Source organism: Amyelois transitella, chromosome 5, assembly GCF_032362555.1.
Source record: "Amyelois transitella isolate CPQ chromosome 5, ilAmyTran1.1, whole genome shotgun sequence".
Lineage (NCBI taxonomy): Eukaryota > Metazoa > Arthropoda > Insecta > Lepidoptera > Pyralidae > Amyelois > Amyelois transitella.
This window is the reverse complement of record NC_083508.1, coordinates 585,824-609,200: the sequence shown is the minus strand read 5'-3', so window position 1 is coordinate 609,200 and position 23,377 is coordinate 585,824. Positions and strand designations below refer to the sequence as shown.

General features: G+C 37.8%; 2 protein-coding genes and 1 non-coding gene across 5 annotated transcripts in view; all 3 read left to right on the top strand.

Moving 5' to 3' along the window:
- The window catches only part of LOC106138718 (zinc finger protein Xfin), a 32,447-nt gene extending 9,201 nt beyond the window's left edge, over positions 1-23,246 (top strand). For 2 of the 3 annotated variants that reach the window (XM_060944502.1, XM_013339984.2), the window contains exons 2-6: positions 15,676-17,588; positions 17,698-18,171; positions 21,383-21,478; positions 21,779-21,935; positions 22,334-23,246. In XM_060944502.1, coding sequence (XP_060800485.1) covers positions 15,676-17,588; positions 17,698-18,171; positions 21,383-21,478; positions 21,779-21,935; positions 22,334-22,558 — 2,865 coding nt within the window. In that variant the 3' untranslated portion in view covers positions 22,559-23,246. Of the gene's footprint in view, positions 1-15,024; positions 15,192-15,675; positions 17,589-17,697; positions 18,172-21,382; positions 21,479-21,778; positions 21,936-22,333 lie in introns of all 3 variants that reach the window. The other variant, XM_060944501.1, reaches the window with a different exon arrangement.
- Trnam-cau (transfer RNA methionine (anticodon CAU)) lies at positions 5,107-5,178 on the top strand. Its single transcript has one exon. It is a non-coding gene; the product is annotated as a tRNA-Met (tRNA).
- Positions 23,108-23,377, top strand: part of LOC106137649 (ankyrin repeat domain-containing protein 29) — a 53,238-nt gene continuing 52,968 nt past the window's right edge. Inside the window, exon 1 of the mRNA XM_013338513.2 lies at positions 23,108-23,246. Within this exon, the coding sequence (XP_013193967.1) occupies positions 23,235-23,246 (12 nt within the window). The 5' untranslated portion in view covers positions 23,108-23,234. The remainder of the gene's footprint in view (positions 23,247-23,377) is intronic.

The following is a 23,377-nucleotide window of genomic DNA, read 5'->3' as shown; positions in this document are numbered from 1 at the left end:
ACCATTTATCGAGGAAGGCTCTAGGCTATATGACATCACGCTGCAACTATGAGGAGCGAAGAATTAATGGAAAATGTGACAAAAAAGGGGAAAATTATTCATCCTTGAGGGCTTCAATGATGCCCAAAATAACAATTTCACGCGGACGAATTCGCGGGCACAGCTAGTACATACATATAGTCGCGTTTTCATCCCTTGCGGGGTGGACATAGCCAACTGTCTCTAAAGAGACTGACAGGCCACGTTCAGCTGTATGGCTGAATGATGGAATTAAATTTCGACAGGTTTCTAGCAAATGCCTACAAGAAAAAGTATATTAGCCTTTCCCTTAGTCGCCTTGTGCGACATCTATGGAAAGATTTCGAGTAGTCCGATTCTAAAGAACCACACGGCCTCACTTCTGCTGTTTTTCCTTAGCAAACTAATATGGAAACAAAAATAATGTAATTTTAATGTAACCTTTGTAAGTACTTACTTTGAAACGTTTGACGCTTTACATTAATGAACTTTTAAGTGAACAGTTTTGTCAGTTTCCAACTAACTATCTTCCGTAGTTATTCACAACTCAACTTAATTGGTTCAATGTTGTTCGATTAAAATGCAATGTAAGTTAATAGTAAAGGTTAATGTTTTAATAGCGGCACGTACCTGTGTTATTATTGAAAAATAATTATGCAAGTTTGTTGCTCCTTAATGCTTCTTAAAAGTTCTTCGTTTTCAATATTTTTGATGCAAACGATAGATAAAAAGTTAATTAGGTCATTAAAATGTGTGTTTCACGGCGCCGATAAAAAAAAAGAATAGGACCACTCTTTTTCCTATGCATATCGTAATAGACGACTAAGGGATAGGCTTATGAACTTGCGATCCTTTTTTTAGGCGATGTGCTAGTTACCTGTCACTATTTTGATCTCAATTCTATCATTAAGCCGAGCAGCTGAACATTTAACATCGCTTTTATAATATTAGTAGGATTCCAATACGTTTGACCAGAATGGTAGTAAGCAAGATGAAGCGTAAGGTGATGTACGCAAGAATAGAATAGAATAGAATAGATTTATTTTCAAAATTGGATACAAGGTATCACTTATTGACGTCACATAACTTAAATTTAATTATAACTACTACCGCTTCCAAAGCGCATGTGTAGAAGAAGCGGCGGAACAAACTACACTGCAGCTCAAATAATGCCTATTCACTCTTTGAACAGTGAACGTGGCCTATTAGTCTTTTCAAAACCGTATTGGCTCCGTCTACCCCGCAAGGGATTTAGACGTGATCACATGTATTTATCTTTTTCTATTATTTATTAATGACAAAACAAACATTGTGGACAAAATTCAGTCCACGACCTAACCTATCGAATTTCCTGTTAGGATTTCCGAGCGCACCCGGGAGTCGCAGCTTAGTATGCTGACTTAGTGCGATTGCGATTGGCCCGTTGAATTAAGTAATACGAGCTTCTTTGTGTGCCAAAGTCAGCTTAGGAACTTATTCTGAGACGCTACCTACCTACCATGAGGTTTTGTAACGAATTTTGTTGGATATTTTTATAATCATTATCTTAAACCTTCAGACGTTTTGGTGTAGACCTTCTTTCATCTTCTCCAATCAGTTCGGGTTATTTACTAAATTATTTATGGTAGTACACAGATAATATCGAGAATGACAAACACAAGAAACAAAAATATTTTTTTTTATTATTTTTTTTCAATTTTTTTTTAATTTTATTTATTTATTTAAACTTCATTGCACAAAATATCAGAATACCGAAGCATTATCTACCAGTCAACCAGACAGAGAACTTTATGTGGGGTCAAACTAAATAAATATATTTATACCTACACGAAATATAAAATAAAATAATTATAATATACATACATGAAAAACTACAATAGATTAACAATATACATAAATAAATAAGTGCAGCGATTACCGAAATGAGAGAAAAGGCTTATAGGTACCTATTAAATACTCAAGAGAAACCCGTATACCCGTGATTTGAAACTAGAACGACTTGGGGATGTCCTGTTGGACTCGGGAAGTGAATTCCAGAACAAGAGCAGAGAGATTATTAGGATATGAATCAAAAATTTTTAAATTCTAAGTTGGTAAGTACCTACCTACATAGGTTAGTTAAAAAATTATTGCTTTTTTCATTGGACTCCAAAATGTTAAGTTGCAAAAAAGCATCGCTTTTTACCTACCAGTATTCTTTTTTGATAAGTAATCAATTACTTGCTATCCTTACTACTTCGAAAATTATATCCGAACTTATAATAGATGGCTCGGTTTCATTTGAAACCATTTCACCGAGGCAGCAGCGTTCAGAATCTGATTAAAATATAACAATATCTGGAAATCTTCAACACAGCATTCCCGAGTCGCGTCGTTCCGTTCCACGTCGACACAGTAACTTCAACGCTCCGTTCCCACTCGAATGCATAACAGACAAACAGGCTAATCCCGGCGTTATCGTAAATTGTCAGTTTATGACGTGCGGAACGGCCGCGGGGCGCGGGGGGAGCGCAGTTTTCTAATTTCGCCCCCCCCTGCGCCCGTTTTGATGCGCTAATTCGTGTAAGCAGTTTCTGAACGTGCTTGTTTCGAGTTCACTTCGATATACAACCTATTTATTTACCATCAAATTTTCTTTACGGCAATCGTAATAAATGCGAAATTCCAATAGCACGCTGCACGCGCCCTTGTCAAGGCTATCGTCGGCTTTTACATAGAGTTGCGCAATTTACATACATTTGTTTGTTCGGTTTTTAAATTGGGAATTAACTGTGTTAATCGTGAACTGCTGTTTGTTAATGTTCCACGGAATTTGAAATTATAGTGTTGTGACTTACGTCATGACAGAAAAAAAATAATTGTTACAAACTTTTACGCTATAAAAGTATCGTTATAATGTGATGCGCGTGCATAGGAAACATTTCCGTAGCCATTTGGTGTTAAAAGTTAGTTTATTCTCTCGTATACATAACATGGTTTGCATACGTTTAGGTTTTAATAATACAAGCGTATTAATGCCTGCTCATTACATAAAATACCATGCGATTGAGGTTTAGGTGTCCGAGAAATTTATTATTAGACGTCATGTAACGCACACCTGCCTAGTTCGCTAAGAAATTAGTTTTACCTTTGTGAATAGTTAATTACCTGCGAAGTTCCTAGTACAGATAAATTATAAGATATAGCCCATGTTGAGACATGTGTTAGTGAACAGAATAACTACTTGCAAAGCAACGAACGAATGGCTGTATGAGGCGGACGTTCGGGCGGTCAGCAACACAACTACACAACAGCCACATATCAAAGAGAGGAGATGCGATCGCATCGCGAGCTGCGCGGGCGCATCACCAATTAATACTCTTCATTTAATCGATTCCTTCAATTATTCCACCTTGATATATGTTAATCCTTTCGGCCTGGCCTCCCCGGGATATTGTTAGCTATAATTACGTGGGAGGCGACCTCTATTGACAAGTATTGATGTTTTTAATCTGATGTTAGGATAAGACATTAGTATGCGCCCGTCCGTCTGTTGATTTGTGGCCCGCCGGCTCATTGCCTCGTAATTATTGGATTTCGGCGCGATATTTATTGGCATTTCTCACAGTCTTGATTTATCATTGGCCTGTCATTCGATAGAATTATTGCCGGAGAAAACCTTGTGCGGCGATGTTTTTTGTTTATTAGTGAGCAATCCCCTAGGTATACCCAATACGTCATATTTCAATACGTTACGCGTTAGGACACATGATCACCTCCATTAAGGAGACGTCTCCCGACGGATTACTGCCTCGGAGTAATGAGATGGCGAAAAATATTGGAAATAACACGCGACAATAATAACCGTCTAATAGGGAGGTGCGCAGCTGCGGCTCGGTGCCGCTAGGGGCGCTGGCGTCGCGCGATACATGCGACTCGATGATTAAAATTGTATCGATTTGTGAACGTTTTGCTTTTTTATCGAGTTGTAATTGCCTCGCAATCATGTGCCTAATTAATTAATTACAAGCACTCGCTCAACCATTTCATCTGGCGGTGCGTGCAAATCCTTATACAATTTTCTTTGGAACATGAAATAAGATTGCGACTTCATCAGATAATTCACCTTGTCCTGATATACCTACATAAACAATATTGCGAAAATGATCAAAATTAATCATCTACAACATAAAGCGAAGATACGACCCAATACTCATATAATTTTCTGCAATATTGCTTACATTTAAAGTAGGTACTCAACTGACCTACCTTATTGAACAGATAATTATGTTATAATTAATTTGAAATACCCTACTTGTAAGATTTCAAAGTTTGCTGAATAGGGTACACGTGCCGTTACCTAAAAAAAAACCATGTTCTCGAGACTAGTTATTCTTGATCAACTCAATAACGTTATAATAATCGTTTTCCCGCCAATGATGGATTAACGTCACACGACAACGACACGCGCATTTTCTTTAAAAAATAACCCGGCGAAATTGCACCGAGCTAATATTCCCTTGCCAATCACGTTGCTCAGTCAATTTTCAATTTTCCCGGTTAATAAGCCCGTCACCTCGCCTCAACAATGTTGGCTGTTTTTATTGCGCGCGTGGTTTTAGCTCAATTTTAACCGCTCTTGGTTTTTAGGTCATTCATAGTGTGACCTAATAAAGTTCGGTCAGTGTTAGAGGATTATAATTAAGCTTTTTGGCAGCAAATGTCAATATTCGGTTGTAAATATAACTTTCTCCATTCTGATTTCTTTCTTTTTATCACTTCTATTACTTTTATTTTGTGAAAATAAAAGTCTCACAAATTTCTACACCTGTAAGGTATAGGTACTTACTGGATATATTACTGTAATATAAAGTAAAAAAAAAATAAATAATCCAATCCATTTAGTAGTATTCAGTGCTGTCCAAAACATTTATTCCCATTTTCATGTATGATGAGTTTATGTATAGTAAGTATGACTGATGCACACAATGTAAAAAAAAAATTCGATTATTCGACTAGTAAATAAGTGGTCAAAGGGCTCTGCAAAAAAAGTCCGTGTTCCTAGTTTACCTTCACTTTAAATACAGTAATTTCGTCAACTTGATAAGTAGCAGAGTGGCGCAGTGGAAGCGTGCTGGGCCCATAACCCAGAGGTCCGTAGATCGAAACTACGCTCTGCTAAGAATTTTTTTTTTGTTTTTTATTTTGTTATTATGTTTTTTATACATTTTTATTAGATTTAAATGACCTTTAAGCAATAGTGAACAAAAAAAAAAAAAAAAAGAATGTTAGTATCAGTACTGTTGAATGTTATAGGTACCATAGTTACATTTTATTGTAATATGACAAACCCCATTAAATTATCAATTTCTGAAATAGTAATTTTAGTATATTTAATTTTATTTTTTTACACCTTATAAGCGTTTATATACTTTTTTTTCAAATAGCTTGTTACAACAAAACGAACATCGCACGAATAAGACAGAAACGCTTTGAAACCACCGCTACAGCTGTACACGTCAAAACATTGATTTATAAATCTAATGTAAACCTCCCCACAGCTCAATACGCGCATCATGGGAGCTCCAATAATTGCATACAAGAACCAAGAAGTACCTATGTACATTCAAGAACCGCGCGATTTTCCATTAGTATCATGTCAGAGGAGATTTATGTTTAATTGAAATCGTCGAGTTGTGCCACCTCTGATTTATTCCTCGGCCATCGCTCACGGGTATTGGGAATCAACAATAGACATTGTTTGATTATGCACACGTTAATTTTATTATTTTGCCCGCGGCGCGCGTAATGATGGTTTGATGTTTATGCGTGTGGTTGTGAGACACCTACCGACATCTAACGGTAGTATTTGGAAAATGCGTGTTTGTTTAAATGTGTAATGTTTAGTCAAATAGTAAAAAAAAAAGAATGTTTTAAAAATAATTATAATTCTAATTTAAATAAATTTTCTAAATCGATTGTGTTTACTTACGGATAATTAAAGATACTTTCGTATATAAAATTTGGCAGTAGGTGTTGCCGATTATAAGACAGATAGCGCCCTCTAGTTAGATTTAATAAAAAACTTCAATAATCTACTTGTTTTCTTTTTTCAATAACAATTCATTCGTACAATACAGCTTGCAGCACGATACATAAATAATAAACATTTTGCTTAGTAGTACATTAATTAATATTGTCTTTTATTATAAACTTATGTTTCAGCGTACAATTAAATATCTATATGTTTTTGCAACAGACACTTAGCGCCATCTATTACAATTTTGAAGAAACTTCAAGAAACAACGATGTTTTTTTTTGTTCATAGATTTTTTATTTACATGTACAGTTAATGAGTCAATATGGAATATGCACCATCTATCGGTTGAAAGTTTTTGGGAATTTTAACATTCAAAATTTCCTTTATTAAACGTAAATCACAAAATTATTAACCGACGTCTTCTTTTCATTAATACCTATATGAATATATTACTATGAATCTCCAGACATATTAATCTTATTACTTCATAAAAATAAACAGACATTAACACAGTCATTTTAAATCTTACCTGTTCAGAAATAAAGTCTATTTTACGTCGTTACCATTATAGGTCAGTGCGATAAAACTGAACGCATCCATTTCAACAAATCCGTGTCAAGAGGAGAACTTAAAAAAAAGAGTTCTACTCACGGCGGGGTTTAATAAATAACTCCTTTTCACATGTTATTATTTATTGTACGCCCCGTCCGCCGGTAACGATGACGAATAACTACGAACGAAGGAATGTTAAAAAAGCCTTTTTGAATTTTGACGTGGGATATATTCGTGCGCATGCGCCGCTATAAACAACACTGCAGGGTGCGCGCATCCTCGGCTCTGATTGGCTGACGTAATGGCCGCGCGCGCAAACGTTCACTCTCCAAGTCGCGGTTGACACAGAGTAATGCCGGTTACAGAGGAAACCAATGAGTGATGCGCACCTTTGAACCTATTGTCTGTGATATATAGGAGGTCTCAGTCGTTAGTTGGACTCGCCCATATTATTTTCTTTGACTCGCCCGCAGAAATAGAAACCCATAACGCCTACTCCTCTCGCTCCGAGGCATTTGATATGTATATTATCTGTCGCTGTTTTAAACATACTTCTGTTTGTAGTAAAACAAGATAATAGTAAGATAGACGTAGGTATCTTTCTTCGTTCCTAATGACATTGATCTGTTGAATCTTTATAAATGATTAATTATTAATTGACAATGCCGGACATACTATAACACCAAGGTTTTTGTAGATTGCGGCTTGTTAAGTTGATTCTTACTAAAAATATTTATAGATTTATAGAATAATAAGAATCACTTCATCTTTTCTTGAACAATTTCTTTTAAGAAAACCAAAGGAAACAAAAAGCGCATCAAATTCTTTATCGATTTGAGGTCAGACAAGTTAGTAATCCACTATAAAAAGTTTGCCAAATCTGATGTTGTGATTAACCAAGCCCATGTTTTAAAATAACTGAAAATACACACATACATACATATAGTCACGTCTATATCCCTTGCGGAGTAGACAAGAGCCAACAGTTTTGAATAACTGAAACGCAACGTTCAGCTGTTTTTCTTAATGATAGAATTGAGATTCAAATAGTGACAGGCTGCTAGCACTAAATGAAGAATCCCAAGTGGATGAGTCTATCCCTTAGTCACCTTTTACGACATCCACAGGAAAGACATGGAGTGATCCTATTCTCTTATATATTTGGGCCGAGACCCACACGGCACTGAAAATAGAAAAATCTAAATTTCTCACAAGCCACTTTGACATGCCGAACTTTTGTCATTCATTTTGACAATGTGGTAAAATTCCACGTGGGTAATGACACATTAAAGTCACCTCCACTGGCCGGCCGTTCCCGCGGGGGCCATACATTCGGCCCGACAGCGGCCCTCCACCAGCGATTGATTACTTGGCCAAAGCTTCATCTTAATTGATTAAGCAGGCAACTTTCAGCTTTGGGAGTTGACGCGGCACCTAACTATACGGGGTAGGTACGGTTTAAAACTGTGTTAATTGTTACAATAGGTATTTATAATCGAACGAACTGGGTATTTTACGCCATTTACCTTGATCACAAGTCGGGGATGATGATGATGAACATACATACATATGCTCACGTCTATACCCCTTGCGAGGTAGACAGAGCCAACAGTCTTGAAAAGACTGAATGGCCACGTTCAGCTTTTTGGCTTAATGATCGAATTGAGATTCAAATAGTGACAGGTTGCTAACCCATCGCCTTAAAATGAATCCCAAGTTTGTAAGCCTATCAAGCCATAGCTGAACTTGACCTATCAGTCTTTTCAAGACTGTTGGCTCTGTCGACCCCGCAAGGGATATAGACGTGGTCATATGTATGTATGTATGTATTTATTTCGCTTTGTATTTTTGTAAGTATATACAGAATCATTACAACCAAAGATAGACTTTAGTAAGTAGGCTTTCAACGATCAATATCCCATGAATTTGCCTAAGGCTGCAACGCGCTCAACAAAACTTGATCAAGTCCCTCGTCCTAATCAGAATTATTTCGATTATGTAGTCATTACCCGCTACCAGTACACTGAGGTTGCATTACGACCGCCGAAAGACCTAGCCTGGGTGGGAATCAATTATAATTTTCATTAGACGAAGGCGTGCCGGCTGATTTATACGGCCGGTAAAAAGTCTCGCTTGAGATGGTATATGCTTGATTGTTTGATCCTTGTTTAACTTATGGGCATCGATTATTACTACTTGGAATTATCTGTTTTATACATACATACATATAGTCACGTATTTATCACTTACGGGGTAGATAGAGCTTACGGTCAGAAGCCAAGTTCAGCTGTATGGCTTGAAGGTGGAATTAGAATAGAATAGAATAGGATTTTCAAAATTCAGTCGAATAAATCATTACTTCTTGAAAGTTGCTTGAACAATGACGTCATTGTGATCTAGTTACGTCATTTGTTGATGATGATAAGACATATTTGTAGGCATGATATAGCCAACAGCTGAACGAGGCCGTTCAGGCTTTTCAAGGCTGTTGGCTCCGTCCACCCCGCAAGGGATATAGATGTGACTATATGTATATATATTTACCGAACCTACTTCACTCTTGAAAGTCTATCTAACAGCATGCCCATCTTTAGCTAGTTCACTCTTGAAAGTCTATCTAACAGCATGCCCATCTTCAGTTAGGTCTCAACAATGCTACATACATTTCACTTGACATTTAGTGAACCCTAAAAAATGTAGCAGTAAGGTGCGAGTGAGACCTGCGATTGTGTGCAGTCCGTCAGTCACACGTCCAGGAGCTGACCGGGTGTACTCCGCTGTGCACCTCTGCTTTCGCCCCTCGATTAATTTTTTTTACATTAATTTTTTCGACATTTGAGTTGTGATATATTTTATACAAAAAAGAATAGGACCACTCCATCTCTTTCCCATGGATGTCGTAAAAGGCGAATAAGAGATAGGCTTATAAAATTGCGATCCTTTTTTTAGGCGACGGGCTAGCAACCTTTTACTATTTGGATCTCAATTCCATCATTAATCGAGCAGCTGAACGTGGCCATTCAGTCTTTTCGGGACTATTGGCTCTGTCTACCCCGTAAGGAATTTAGACGTGACTATATGTATGTATATTTTAAAAAAGCGTACTCGTTTTTGGAGTACGGAGTTGAATCTCATCGCGACCATGTACCAATGACTCTTTTCTCAATAACGAACATTTACTTATTTTAAATGCTAACTGTAGCTTTTACGGTGAATGAAAACATCGCAAGGAAACCTACACATTCAGGCAAATATTTTATCCAGGCTAGGTTAGATTTACCTACAAAGTTTCGGGGGTCAGACTACAGAAGCTTTACCTACTCCATAATCGTACGTAACGGGCCTCAAAAATATAATATACATTACCTTAACATAAGTTTAGGATAAATTTATTTTTATATTTCATCAATACATAAAATAAAACAGTAAAAAATTATTGTCTGTACATTCAGTATATTTTCCAAAAAATAATTTATAAAGATATAAAAATAGTAACCGAGAATGAATTTGAAAAAAAAGTCTGTCTGTTTGTATGATTATATGTTTGTTTGAACACGCTTATCTCCGGAACTACTGAATTGATTTGAATGAAACTTTTTTTGTTGTATAGCTCTTATGCCTGGCCAACATATTGATTATAATACATTAGGCATAACAACTCAGCTAAACTAAAGGAAATATTGAAATGACGTCTTAACAAAAGTTGTTTAACCTGATGAGCATTTTTTTTGGCAAAAAATAGAAGTATTTATCTATCAATCTAGGTTTCAGGGCTCAGTCACCTTATGCAGGGTCCAGTGTCAAAGGCCCACTCCTCTCCAGAGTAGTGAGGATGCAACCGGGAAAAAAGCCAAGGGGAAAACTCATGATAGTTCTCAAATCTAATAGCAAGGTGTAGTTACTGTACCTAGGTTTACAAATGGGAAAAAAGCCAAGAGGAAGTCTTACGATAGTTCTCAAATCTAATCGACAAGTATACTATACCCTGGTTTCAGTGCTGGACCAAACCTATTAGCCCCAAGTGGAAGACTCCCGCGACGTCGTCAAAGGCTGTCGCCCGAATAACGGCGCCGGCATCGATCGGCGCTCCCCCCCACCCCCCCGCACCATTCAAATGTTCCACACTGTTGCTTTTGTCCTACTCTTTAGCACTTAGGTCTTGAAAAAGTCTCGTGGAAACTATATACTTAAGATATTGACTTTCATTAATGTTTCAGTGCAGAATTTTTTAAATAAACTATATGATTAATAAGATTAAGGTTTCAGGCTTCAGGGTCTTTATCTCTTACGGGTAAGACAGAGCCAACAGTCTCACAAAGACTGAAAGGCCACGTCCAGCTGTATGTATAAAAGAATTGAGATTCTAATGGTGACAGGTTGGTAGCCCATCGCCTAAAAGGAAAATCCCAAGTTTATATATATATATCCCCATACCTTAGTAGTGACGGGAACCACACGGTATTTGCAGCACGGCAGTTTATTAGCATATCCCTTAGTTGTCATTTAGGACATTAAAGAAAAGAGATAAAGTGGTCGTTTGCTATAGTGCCGGGAACCACCCGGCACACTCTGTGATAGATTTAAGTCCAATTAAGTACTTTACTTTGGTTGCTTAGCTCGCTTCTGGCGGAAGGTGAAGACATTACATACATACATACATATCATCATGTCTATATCCCTTACGGGGTAGACAGAGCCAACAGCTAGCCTGTCGCCTAAAAAAGAATCCCAAGTTTGTAAGCCTATCCCTTAGTCGCCTTTTACGACATCCATGGGAAAGAGATGGAGTGGTCCTATTTTCTTTTATTGGTGCCGGGTACCACACGGCACGAAGACATTACAAAGAGAAATATTAATACAACGAATCAACACGCCAAAGACAAGTGATGACTTAATAAGTTTTAGAGAACATACATACATAATGGTCACGTCTATATCCCTAGCGGGGTAGACAGAGCCAACAGTCTTGAAAAGACAGAATGGCCGCGGTCAGCTATTTGGTTTAACGATAGAATTGAGATTCAAATAGTGACAGGTTGCTAGCCCATCGCCTAAAAAAGAATCTCAAGTTTGTAAACCTATCCCTTAGTCGCCTTTTACGACATACATGGGAAAGAGATGGAGTGATCCTATTCTTTTTTGTATTGGTGCCGGGTACCACACGGCAGAGAACAAGAGACATATATCATTGTTTCAGCGTAAATGCAGACTAAGGTATGATTTGCGGCGGTTGTCACTACATGACGTGACAATACAGCCGGGTCAGAACACGGGTGCGAACCGAACGGCCATTAATAATGTGCCTCTCACCTGCCCGATCACACCATCTGATTTGTTGCCAACTACTTGGATGAAAAGGCGCTAGATTTGATTTAAAAAAAAGCGCAAGATTGTAAAAAAAATAAACACTAGACATCTTTAGTATAATACATTGATGATATTAACAAGTAAATAAAATAAAAAAGGTACATAAAATCACGCCCCTTTCTTGGAGGGAAAGGCAGAGACTGCATCTTCCTACTTGCCACGAGTATTGCTTCTGCGTACTTCTTTCGCTTCATCCACATTTACAAGTTCATGCGTCGGTTTCGGATACTCTTGATCAATTGATTGATCCTTTCGCCATTTTTACCTCAAATTACCCTAGAAACTGCCTAAAATCATGAATTATCAACTATTATAATAAAAGCGTGAGATAACTAGAAAATTGTCACTGTGCTAAGTTTCGAATTTAAGGCTCGTTAATGGTCAAAAAGGGCTAGATTTAGCGCCGAAAGCGCTAAGTTGGCAACACACTACCTGATTTACAACCGCGTTTTCCAGAATTTTCGAAATGAGACCGTTATTAGCGAGCGGATAATTTAGCTCATAAATACACGACTCTGTCGCGGTATCGAAGATAGGAATCAAAGATTTCCATTATTGCGTCCGTGACCCAAATAAAGCTGGCTCAGCACTTTCGTTATTAGCTTTGCAAAGCTAACGGCAACGATCATTTGGCCATATCTCAGCTTCAAATCTATATCTGACGTTGAATTGAGGAGCTTATTATAATTATCAGCGTGAAATTTGAACAATGCGAAAAGAGTGTGCGTGGCAAGTTAGCTGCCCAAGTAACAATTAGGCGCTAAAGTAAGATTTATAATAAGTCTATAAAAGCGCTAACTAGATTCTAAAGTGGTTTATGGGTGTAACAAATTAGTGTTAGAGCGCGCTCTAACCCTACTTTACCCCCGAATTGGGCACAATTTTTATATTACTTAAGGTTGTATAATGACGGTATACAAGAGTTATGGTAATTGGCTAAGAGGTACAATTAGTGCTATAAGAAAGTTATTATAGCGGTAACAGGATCTCTTCGCGATACAAGAGGGGTAAATAAGCGTCAACTGACTCCTTAAGCGGTACAGTAGAGATACAAAGGCGTTAATTATATTTTCAAGCGCTAAAAGGGAGGTAAATAGGTGTTTTGTAACGGTCTGAACGCTATTCAAGATAATTAAACTAATTTTGTGTTCTAATAATAAATAATTTTATTTTCAATGGCTATAAGTTTAGACTAATGATTTTTATATTAAACAAAAAAAAGTGATGTTGTATGGTGCGAAAGGAAGCATATTTTTGCTGCGAAGGGAAGTACACTGTGAATATGTTACATATTTATTGGCAAATAATTCGAGCGCCCGATGTATGTTGTCTATTTACTGAAAACTTTTCCACGTATTTACAACAATTTTTGTTTATTTTGGTTGCGACGCCATTGTCAAAAACAAGTAGTCAATATAAGAAATACAGTAGTGACCTTAAGCGCTATTACTTTACCTTTAGTCACAAAAAAGTAACAATAGACGCTATAGGATCTGTTATAGCGAAAAATTATACTCCTATTTGACTTAAGGTAATGCAAGAGAGTTTTGTATAACTTCAAGCATTTGGTTCTATATAAGATTAAATAAACACTATTGTAAGGCTGGTAGCGCTTATTAACGCTATTGTGCAACTTTAGGTTCTTGTAAAGAGTTTATTATCACCTGCATAGCACTTTTGGAGGTAGTAGCTAATTCTTATTCTAATTTAGATCTTAGAGTTCTAAGATTCACTTAAAGCTATAACACAAAATGCTGTGCATGTACAACAGTGTTAAGATTTGCCATAATACATCCATAACCTTTAAGCTCGCCTAATTGTCGCGCTTGTAACTCTGTATTATAAGTAGAAGTGATATACGTTACTTGGTACGCCACTTTATCGCCAATAGTCATAAGTGTTGCTACTGTAATGCCTTTGTAGCCCACTAAGTAACAAAATAAGCTCTAATCGTCGCCTAAATGTTTGTTGGGAGGTTTCCACGTTATAATGTTGGTGGTGTATTTAGTCTTACGTTCACAATGTCACCCCAATGGGCACAAGTTAGTAGAATAACATTTGGAAACACTGCCACATTGAAGTAAAAAGCAAGTGAATACTTTCTAATTTTGCTGCTACCTGTAAACGTAAAAAAAGTCATAAAGAGCATTCCATTTTTTTCTGGTTCTTTAAAATTCATAAACTTTACATCTCATGAAAATTTTCCAACCGGTCGAGTTCATATCGACAAACATCATTTGGCGCCCAACGCGACGCGCGTCAATCTGCCCCGCGCCGCCTGACACCATTGTGTGACGCGTGGTGACAAATGACAGCTGACAAATAGCCGCGGCTGTCACCGGGGTGTCATTAATGTCATTATCATTACACCGTTCGTGGAACTTTTTAATTATTCCTCAACGTCTTTCGCCGCTTTGTTGTTCTTCGCACGTCGTCGGTTTGACGCATCGATTTTCTATTGTTGGCGGTTTTGTTGTGAATTTAAAATTAAAGATGACATATTTGTTAAGTTAGAAGCCAAGGAAGATTGTATAAGTCAATAAAGGGGAATTTTAAAAAATAATTTTCAATTTAGAATTGCACTTTGACCTGATCGAATTATCTGATATTGTCATTATTTGTCGTTGTTATAGAAACTGACGACATTGATTATTTAACTATATTTCTATATGACAGGCGTAAACGGATCACTGGTTAAAATATCTGCCCATTCCAATTTTACTATCTACAGATCTTCATAATTATCATCCTGGCAGAGAGTCGGTATCAGTCCCGGTTGCAACCTCACTTGCCAAAAGCCTCCAGAACACCTACCTTATAAACAATTCCTTAAAACAATTATCCAACAAGCCTCTAAATCTATAACTAAGTCACTGCGCCGCATTATGCAAAACAAAGGAATTCTTCAACTGCATTAATCGAGTGATAGATCGTTTAATGCAAATTCGCCGCAACAGGAAAGTTCCGCAATAATGAGGCCCGTAGTGAGTTGCATACATTATCGATCATCACGAAACATCCAGGCAGCTAAATAATTCGCATTTGAATCACCGTATTTATTGCCCCAGTTCTGACGGCGGGACGTCACCGCTAATATCCGAGCACCACGCGATTAGCGACTTGTGCGGACCAGAGATGTCACCAACTCACCCCGGACGGTTAACTACACAATATTCACCTTTAAATTCACGGTCAACGGCTTTGGCAGTAACCACTTTGGTTTTAAGAGTCATTGGTTAAGTACTTTTTATTATTTCGCATGTAATAAGTTTTCTAATCTTGTCTATCGCTCTAATAGACTAATCAAACTGTTTGTCGTTTGTATGATTATTAACATAACAAACAAAATCTGAATAATAAAGAAATAGCAATAAAGCCTCTTACTATATATTTTTCTACAGTTCCAAACAGTGCCGTGTGGTTTCCGGCACCAATAGGAAAAAGAATAGGACCAATCCATCTCTTTCCCATGTATGTCGTAAAAGGCGACTAAGGGATAGGCTTATAAATATGGGATTCTTCTTTTAGGCGACAGGCAAGCAACCTGTCACTATTTGAATCTCAATTCTATCATTAAGCCAAGCAGCTGAACGTGGCCTATTTATCTTTTTAAGACTGTTGGCTCCGTCTACCCCGCAAGAGAAATAGACGTGATTATATGTATGTGAACGTATGCTCCAGACAGTACAAACCATGTTAAATATATTTTCATTTACCAGATGCTGTCCCCGCGAGACGATGACGACGATGACACTCATCTCTGTATCAAATGCAATGCAACAATCGTAGGCCTTGATGAATACGTGAAGCATCGGAAGCAGCGATGTGGGAAGATGTCCAAAAATGAAACCTCCAAAACAGATATTCCGATTGACTCGTTGGAACCCAGTAGCGATGTTTTCTTCCAATCCCTAGAGTTACAAAGTAGCGCGAAAAAGACTTCTTCAGCAAGGTTTACACCACCGATACCAATTTCAAAAGCTGTGATTGATACAAAAACCACTCTAGCTGAGGCTTCAACTTCCCGGGGACTGCCGCGCATGAGCCCCTTAGACCACAATTTGAGAGGCGGAGATTGGATCGGCGGTCATAGTCTGAAAATTGGCATCAATGAGGACAATCAGACAAAATTGATTAATGCTGTTGCAAGCATCAGTGGTACAGCCAAAAAAGAGATTCCGACGTCTTCCTACAATATTGCAAGTTACAATGATTACAAGGGTGATGATGATTTTGACGATTCTGAAGTCTCAGAAGACGAAGATGAAGAAGAAAATAATGTGGGTGGAGAGAAGTGGAAACCTCCCATTAATTATACTGGAGGAAAATGGCGTCCTGCCTCTCCAGAAAATGAAGAATGGGATATAAGAGATGAGCAAGAAATCTCGGGGGGGAAATGGAAGTCCTTTATAGCTAATGACCGCGAGGAAGATTATGATGCACCGCCCCCTGGTCATACTAAAGGAAAATGGGTGCCTGGTCAAGACAAAACACAAATTATGCAAACGACAATACAGACAAAAGGGTCAGTTCAGTATTGGTGTGGACCTTGCAACAGACGATTGGGCTCAAGAGCCATTTATGAAAAACATTTGATGTCAAGTTTACATATGAGAAAAGTTCTTCCTGAACATGAACTTGAATTCTCTGGACATTTACAGCCTATGAGGGCCACTGACAAAAGGTCTACGCGGCCTTCGAGGTTTTTGAATGATAAAGTATATTCACAGTTGCAGAAAAAGAAAAAACGTGCCTCAAACACAAAATTAACTGTTAAGATAGAGAAAAAGAAACGAAAGAGGAAACCATTTTTTGTGCAATGCTATGGTTGCAAGACGCGTGTAAGGCAACACCTAATGGGGAAGCATTTGATATCGCACTATCATTTCCGTAAAGCAACGGATACGAAGAGTACAGAATATCAGCAATCAATTTTAGACAATATGACCGCTATAGTTCACCAAACTCCTTTCCAGTGCAGTCCTTGCAAGTTTTATACTAACTGGCTTTCAAGTTTTATGCAGCATTGGTTTTCTAAAGAGCACGATGAAAAAATGGCTAATACCGATGGAAGGTTTTGGTGTTCATTCTGTAAATTCGAGTGTGATGACTCTGGAGGAATGCTGCAACACATGTCCGGATCTGAACATAGTGAAGTTGTAGCTGTCATTAACAGATCTATGCCTATAATTATTAGGAAGAAAACAATCTTGAAGTGTGAGACTTGTTGTCTGGAATTCCGTTACAATATGGAAATGAAGCAGCATTGTCGGAGTACTGGTCATGTGCCAGCATTCACGGCAACAGATGAATATCAGGAGATTCACGTATGTCGATTTTGTAAAGCTAAATTTAAAACATCACTAACTTTAGCAGCTCACTTGAAATCGAAACATCAACAGAAGGCTTGGTTTTGTTTGGTGTGTGAAAAAACGTTCAGCTCCTCTGAAGAATCGACGCGTCATAGACAAACTTCGGAACATAGAATAAGGAGTAAAGAGAAATTAAAAGAAAAGGGAGTACCTTTGGATTTAAGCAAAAAATGCCCATACTGTCCAGATGAAATGATACTGGAGAATGTTATTCAGCTTAAAGAACATATTCGAAGTATACACCCTAACATTAAAAAGAAGTAAGTTTTTAATTTGTTTTCATCCAATTATTCAAAATGAGGTTTATTTGGTTTCATTAAATTTAATTTAATGATTAAAACTATTAAAAACCCAACAATTTTTTTTCAGGTGTCCTAAATGTGGCATGGCATTCGTACTATCTCAAGAAGTAACGCGTCACGTACGAAGCAACGCGTGTCAGTTCCGACGTGACACTCCGTCCAGCTCATCATCACAGCTGTGGAGCTGCAGCCAATGTCTCTTCACCACCGACTCCCAAGCCGAATGCTGCTTCCACGAAGTTCTTCATTCAAAACCCATAACTGAAATTCGGAAACTGGGCGACAAGGAAAAAGTCATCCATAAATACGAATGCCCCGTGTGTCCTAAAGTATTCAGAAAGGCATCATTGCGTCACCATTTGAGACAACATACTTCCGAACGACCATATTCCTGTGGTACATGCAATGCCAACTTCACCCGACAATCCAGTCTAGCCAACCATTGTAAAACTGAACATGGCGCTGCAAAGAAGATTGACGAAAAAGTGAAGCCGACTAATGAATGGAAGTGCGATAAATGTTCAGAAAGGTTCACTAACAGGTGAGTGGTTTATTTGCGTGTTGGGTGCTCAAACTGATATTGTAATGGCTGTCGGAAGCGTGACACGCTCGTACATTAAAAATAAAGCAGGCGGTGGTGACGCGGCGACATCAATTCGCGATAAAACGCAGCGGCGGCGGATGCGAGCGTGTCACCCGTCATATGACTCCTTCACAAATATCAGGAAACATTTGTAATTCGACATGCTCCCGCTTTGATTGTGCTCTCGTCTGGCCGTGCCTGACGACGTTTTTATACTCGACAACGATAAATACCAACGGATGCACGGTATTTTGAGCCTCAGATCAAAATATTAGTAGATCTTTGCATTTTATTGTGGGCACGTGTTGCGAGGTAATGTATCTGGGATTTGCAGTTGATGTGCCATTTGATTTGATGGTGCTAAATGGCGGTTTGTTTGTTATTTATACGATAGATGTCGCTATAAATATGGCGGGATTAGGAGGACGTAAAACAATCTGGGAGTGAGTGATGATATACTCTCGCGCACTCAAAAGTAAATTTAGTTTGGTAGGATTTCGATTTTCACTGCTAACATTTGCAGGAAATTTATGATTGCTCTTTATACGAATACTAGCGAAACGCCCCGGCTTCGTACGGGTAGCATTTATAGATATAAACCTTCCTCAGAAAATCTTCTTTCAAACAGAAACAAAATCTAATAGAAAATAAGGGAACTTCATAATATTATGAAGTGATTTTTATTGTACGAACGATTTGAATCTGTCCAAATCAACATCAAAATCAATATTATTATTTTGAAACAAAATTGGCCTTCGAAGGAAGTATGCGTAAGTATCGTGGCAAGTGGAAAGAGGTAGTCTCTGCCTACCCCTCCGGGAAAGAGGCGTGATTTTATGTATGTATGTATTTTTATTGTATCCTCACCTCTCTGTAGAGGTGCCTAGGATCCGTCTGTGATCCTGGATTTGGTAAGTCAGGTTTTTACACGGACTGCCGTGTGGTTCCCGGCACCAATACAAAAAAGAATAGGACCACTCCATCTCTTTCCCAAGGATGTCGCAAAAGGCAACTAAGGGATAGGCTTATAAAATTGCGATCCTTTTTTTAAGGCGATGGGCTAGCAACCTGTCACTATTTGGATCTCAATTCCATCATTAAGCCGAGAAGCTGAACGTGGCCAATTAGTCTTTTCGGGACTATTGGCTCTGTCTACCCCGTAAGGGATATAGACGTGACTACATGTATGTATGTATGTAACTCCCCGTTTTAATTGTGTTACCCATACAGTTACATATCCAGTAGCTTAGAAGTTTAATTTCCCGAACGATGATTTTCCTCACCGTGAGAAGATCGGTTACTAACTTATTATATAACTCAGAAAAGAGAAATTGGTAGGTATTCGCTGCTGTAGGATTTGAATCTGTCCAAATAAACATCAAAATCAATAATATTTTTTTCAAAAAATTTGCCTTCGCAATCACTTTTTCACGGCATTTTTCATTTCATTAAATTAAATTTAAGTTATATATGTCAAAAAGGCACAAGCTATAAACTACCTAAACACTTAACCCCTTTAAGACCAGCTTCCCCTTCAAGGAACAGAATTTAACGCTTTCAAAACGAACGGAGGAAAAACCATGATGTATCAAGCTTCCTTATTCGGATCTCTTAGCATAGCATAGCTCTGAGGTAGCATTATCTATATTGTAGTCTGATTCTTTTTTTTTTTTGAACATAGTTTGCCTGAGGGGCATTTACTATTACAGCGGGACGTTTTTAGGCGAGGGCTTGACGCTCCTCCTAACAGCCTTTTCGGCAAAAGCGCGCAAGGGGCTCCCAGTTGAGACAAACCTCGGCTTTGGACTTTGCCTTTGAGCAATGCAAACTCGCGAGCGGATGCAGAAGTCTGATTCTGTGCAATGTCCATGAAATACCCAACCAAACCGCATTCAGAATCAAATGTATGAAGTTAGCAACAATAGTCTGGAAGCCACCGCTGACGACGCAACTTGTGTCGTATCTTACTGTTATTGCGACGACTTGCATTAATGCACTTAATTCGTCCAGTTAACGCTTCTAATGGCCCTAAATTTTGAAGGCGATGGTCTAAGTCTAGATGACCTAACTACCGACGCGACTAACAATAGATAGGACGTAATATTAAGGCGTTAAAGTAGTTAAGATTCAACAATCTTAACTACGTTAACGCCTTGAGGAGGAGGAGGAGGAGACCCCACATGGGATATAGACATGATAATATGTATGATAAGACCTTATACTGACCGAAATTTGATATGGCTCGTGAGATTACTGAGTTTTAATATACCAATTCATAGGCTCATGATCTCACTCAAGTCATTTAGAATGAGAAGCTTCAAGCCACATAGACCTTCTTTCTGTGACGATGTCTTAGAACTGAAACAATCGTATGACGATCCAACTTGGGCCGTATCTCAGCGGTTATAGCTCCACTTGCATTAATGCAGTCGCGGCTTCTAATGCGCTTTAAACTTTGATGCCTTCGGATAATGGCTTGGTAAATATCAGACTTTTAATAGTTCCTCTGGTAAGTATTCCTCCAAGTCCTCCAAAATAGCCTAGACGATAGAACGTATCTTGATCAAATTAAGGACGTCCTGGTAAAGGGTCAGGTCAAGAGTACCCGAAACCGCTGAGCTTGCATGAAGAGAGTTATGAATGTGGATGAAGCGAAGGAAGTATGCATAGATCGTGGCAAGTGGAAAGATGTAGTCTCTGCCTACCCCTCCGGGAAAGAGGCATGATTTTATGTATGTATGTACCCGTAGTGCAGTTTGTCTAACGACTGACCGGACAGTGCCAAGAATTCGATATTTTCACGTGGAATGTTACAATGGACTCGCCGATGCTTGGTCATTCGTTTATCGTGTAAAACCTAAAATATATACAAATATATTATTGGCACCAAAATTTCATTTATGACTTAAATTATTGTTTGATTAATAGAATACGTACGAAAATATATGCAAACAATTTCAGCCATTATTAAATTTTTGAACTACAAATTAATAAATACCTACCTACCTACATTATCGAACCGAAAGATTTCTTACGGTTTTTTTTATTATGAATCTCTGATTCAAGTATAGTTTGAATGAAATGTTGTACGCAGAAGCCCAGAAGAATCATGACTTATTGAAACAAATGTCTACTTATCCTAACGAAAGTTTAAAATTAAACATTTCAGGACTGCTTTGAATCGACATTCGTGTAGTGATGCCGACAGAAGATGTCCACACGATCAGTGCGAATATGTAGCTGCTTCTCCAGCACAGCTTGCCAGGTTATTTTATTATTAAACCCTCCTTTTAAAGATGGAGATATAACTAGACTAGCGCCCATAAACAACAACTAGTAACTTAATTTCACTGAAGAAATATGTTTGAGCGCCACCTAGAATTGATTGTACGTACTATTTAGTAATAACTTTTAGTTGAGCATGTCAGTTGTTGAGGGCGCTATTTATTTGCTATCTATTTTATTAGATGGCGCTAGTTTTATTTCGAATATATTTTTAGAAATTATTACAAATTTTGATCGCTTCGCCTAAATGTAATAACATCAACAATGTTTTTTTTTACAGACATAGGCAAGCTCATGGAGATATTGGCAAACGACATGATTGTCCATATTGTGACTTCAAGACTAACCAGTCGAGCCATCTAAAGCGACATCTGACATGCCATGAAGGAATTAAGCCATATGCTTGCCCTCATTGTGATTTTACTTGCAGGTGTCAGGTTAATGTCCATCCAATTTTTAATTAATAAATTGTTGATAAGAGTTAATAAATCTATATTAATAGAGGGACGTTATATATAATAGCACTCTATATTGCAGCAAATTATTATGTTTCACAACTTTCTTTGAAAACTAGTAGATGGTGCTAGTAGTCTCAAACTCTGCAAGGATTCAGTCATGAAAAGCCATGTACTTCGCGTAAAAAGTGGAAAAGAATTCTCTAATTTCAATTTTCGGTTAAGATTGGTCTGTTTATAAAATATTGTAGTACCCTTAACTTAATTTTTTTTCTAGGAATTCCATAATCGGCACCATTATCGAATTGGAAATATCCATTATCAAATTGTTAAATCCTTAATCTGATTTTAAATTGACATTTTCCCCTTTTTGCTTCCAGGAAAACCTCAAGAAGCACTGTCGGCGACGTCACCCCGACCTTTGTCTCTACAAATGTGACTCTTGCTCCTTTGGCACCAATTTGGCTAAAGAACTGCGCTCACATTTAACAGGCTCCCATTCAAATACCTACTCTGACAACCGAAAAGCCATCCAGGCGGTCAAAATGCAGCTGCTCTCGAACGAAGGCAAACGATTAGAGATTGAGACAGGAGATGATGAATAAGAGTTTGTTTTATAGTATTAAGTATAATGCTGTGAATCCATTGAATTTGTGACTCGTATTTTCTGTGGTTCATAAATTTGTTTATCCATGGAACAGTAAATACTTCCAAGGGTTACTTAGTATTTAAATGCACCGGGAGATGGCGGTAGCTGGTTTTTACTTTTGCTTTTTACAAAAATCATTACAGTAAAATTAAATGAAGTTTTGGATAGGATTATTCTTCCTTCAAACATGCTATTGTCATATGTGTAATGAAGTTTAGCTACATTAAAATAAATGTTTGAAATGGCGAACATTTTTTTTATTACTGGTAACACCGTAATTGCTAATGTCATCTGAACAGCCAATAGGCGCCACACGCGCCGAGAAATAAATTTTTATTCGCGTCAGAATTGCGCCGGTGCGCGGTTTGTTTGTGAGATTGTCTCAAGACGAAAATAATATTTCGATCGACTGCGTAGCGTACACTCACTATTAACACGATTTTGTTTCATAATAATTATTTGACATTTTTTTATAATACATAAGGTGATGCAGGACTTTTTAAATGCCGTGTTATAGTGTAAATAATATTAAATTTCAGTAGAAGTGGCGGTGGAGTGCGAAATTTTAATTGATTTGATTAACAATGACTGAAATTTACCACCTGTGAGACCACGACCGACTGAATTGTAAAATGTCTTTAAAGGTATGTAAGTTTTTAATGTTCTCTTTTATATATGAACTAAATATTGGTATTTTTTTCAGAATTAATGCAGTAGTAGGTAGGATTTTTGTTATATAAACAATACCGGTTTGTTTTTTTTCTCTGCCTCATCA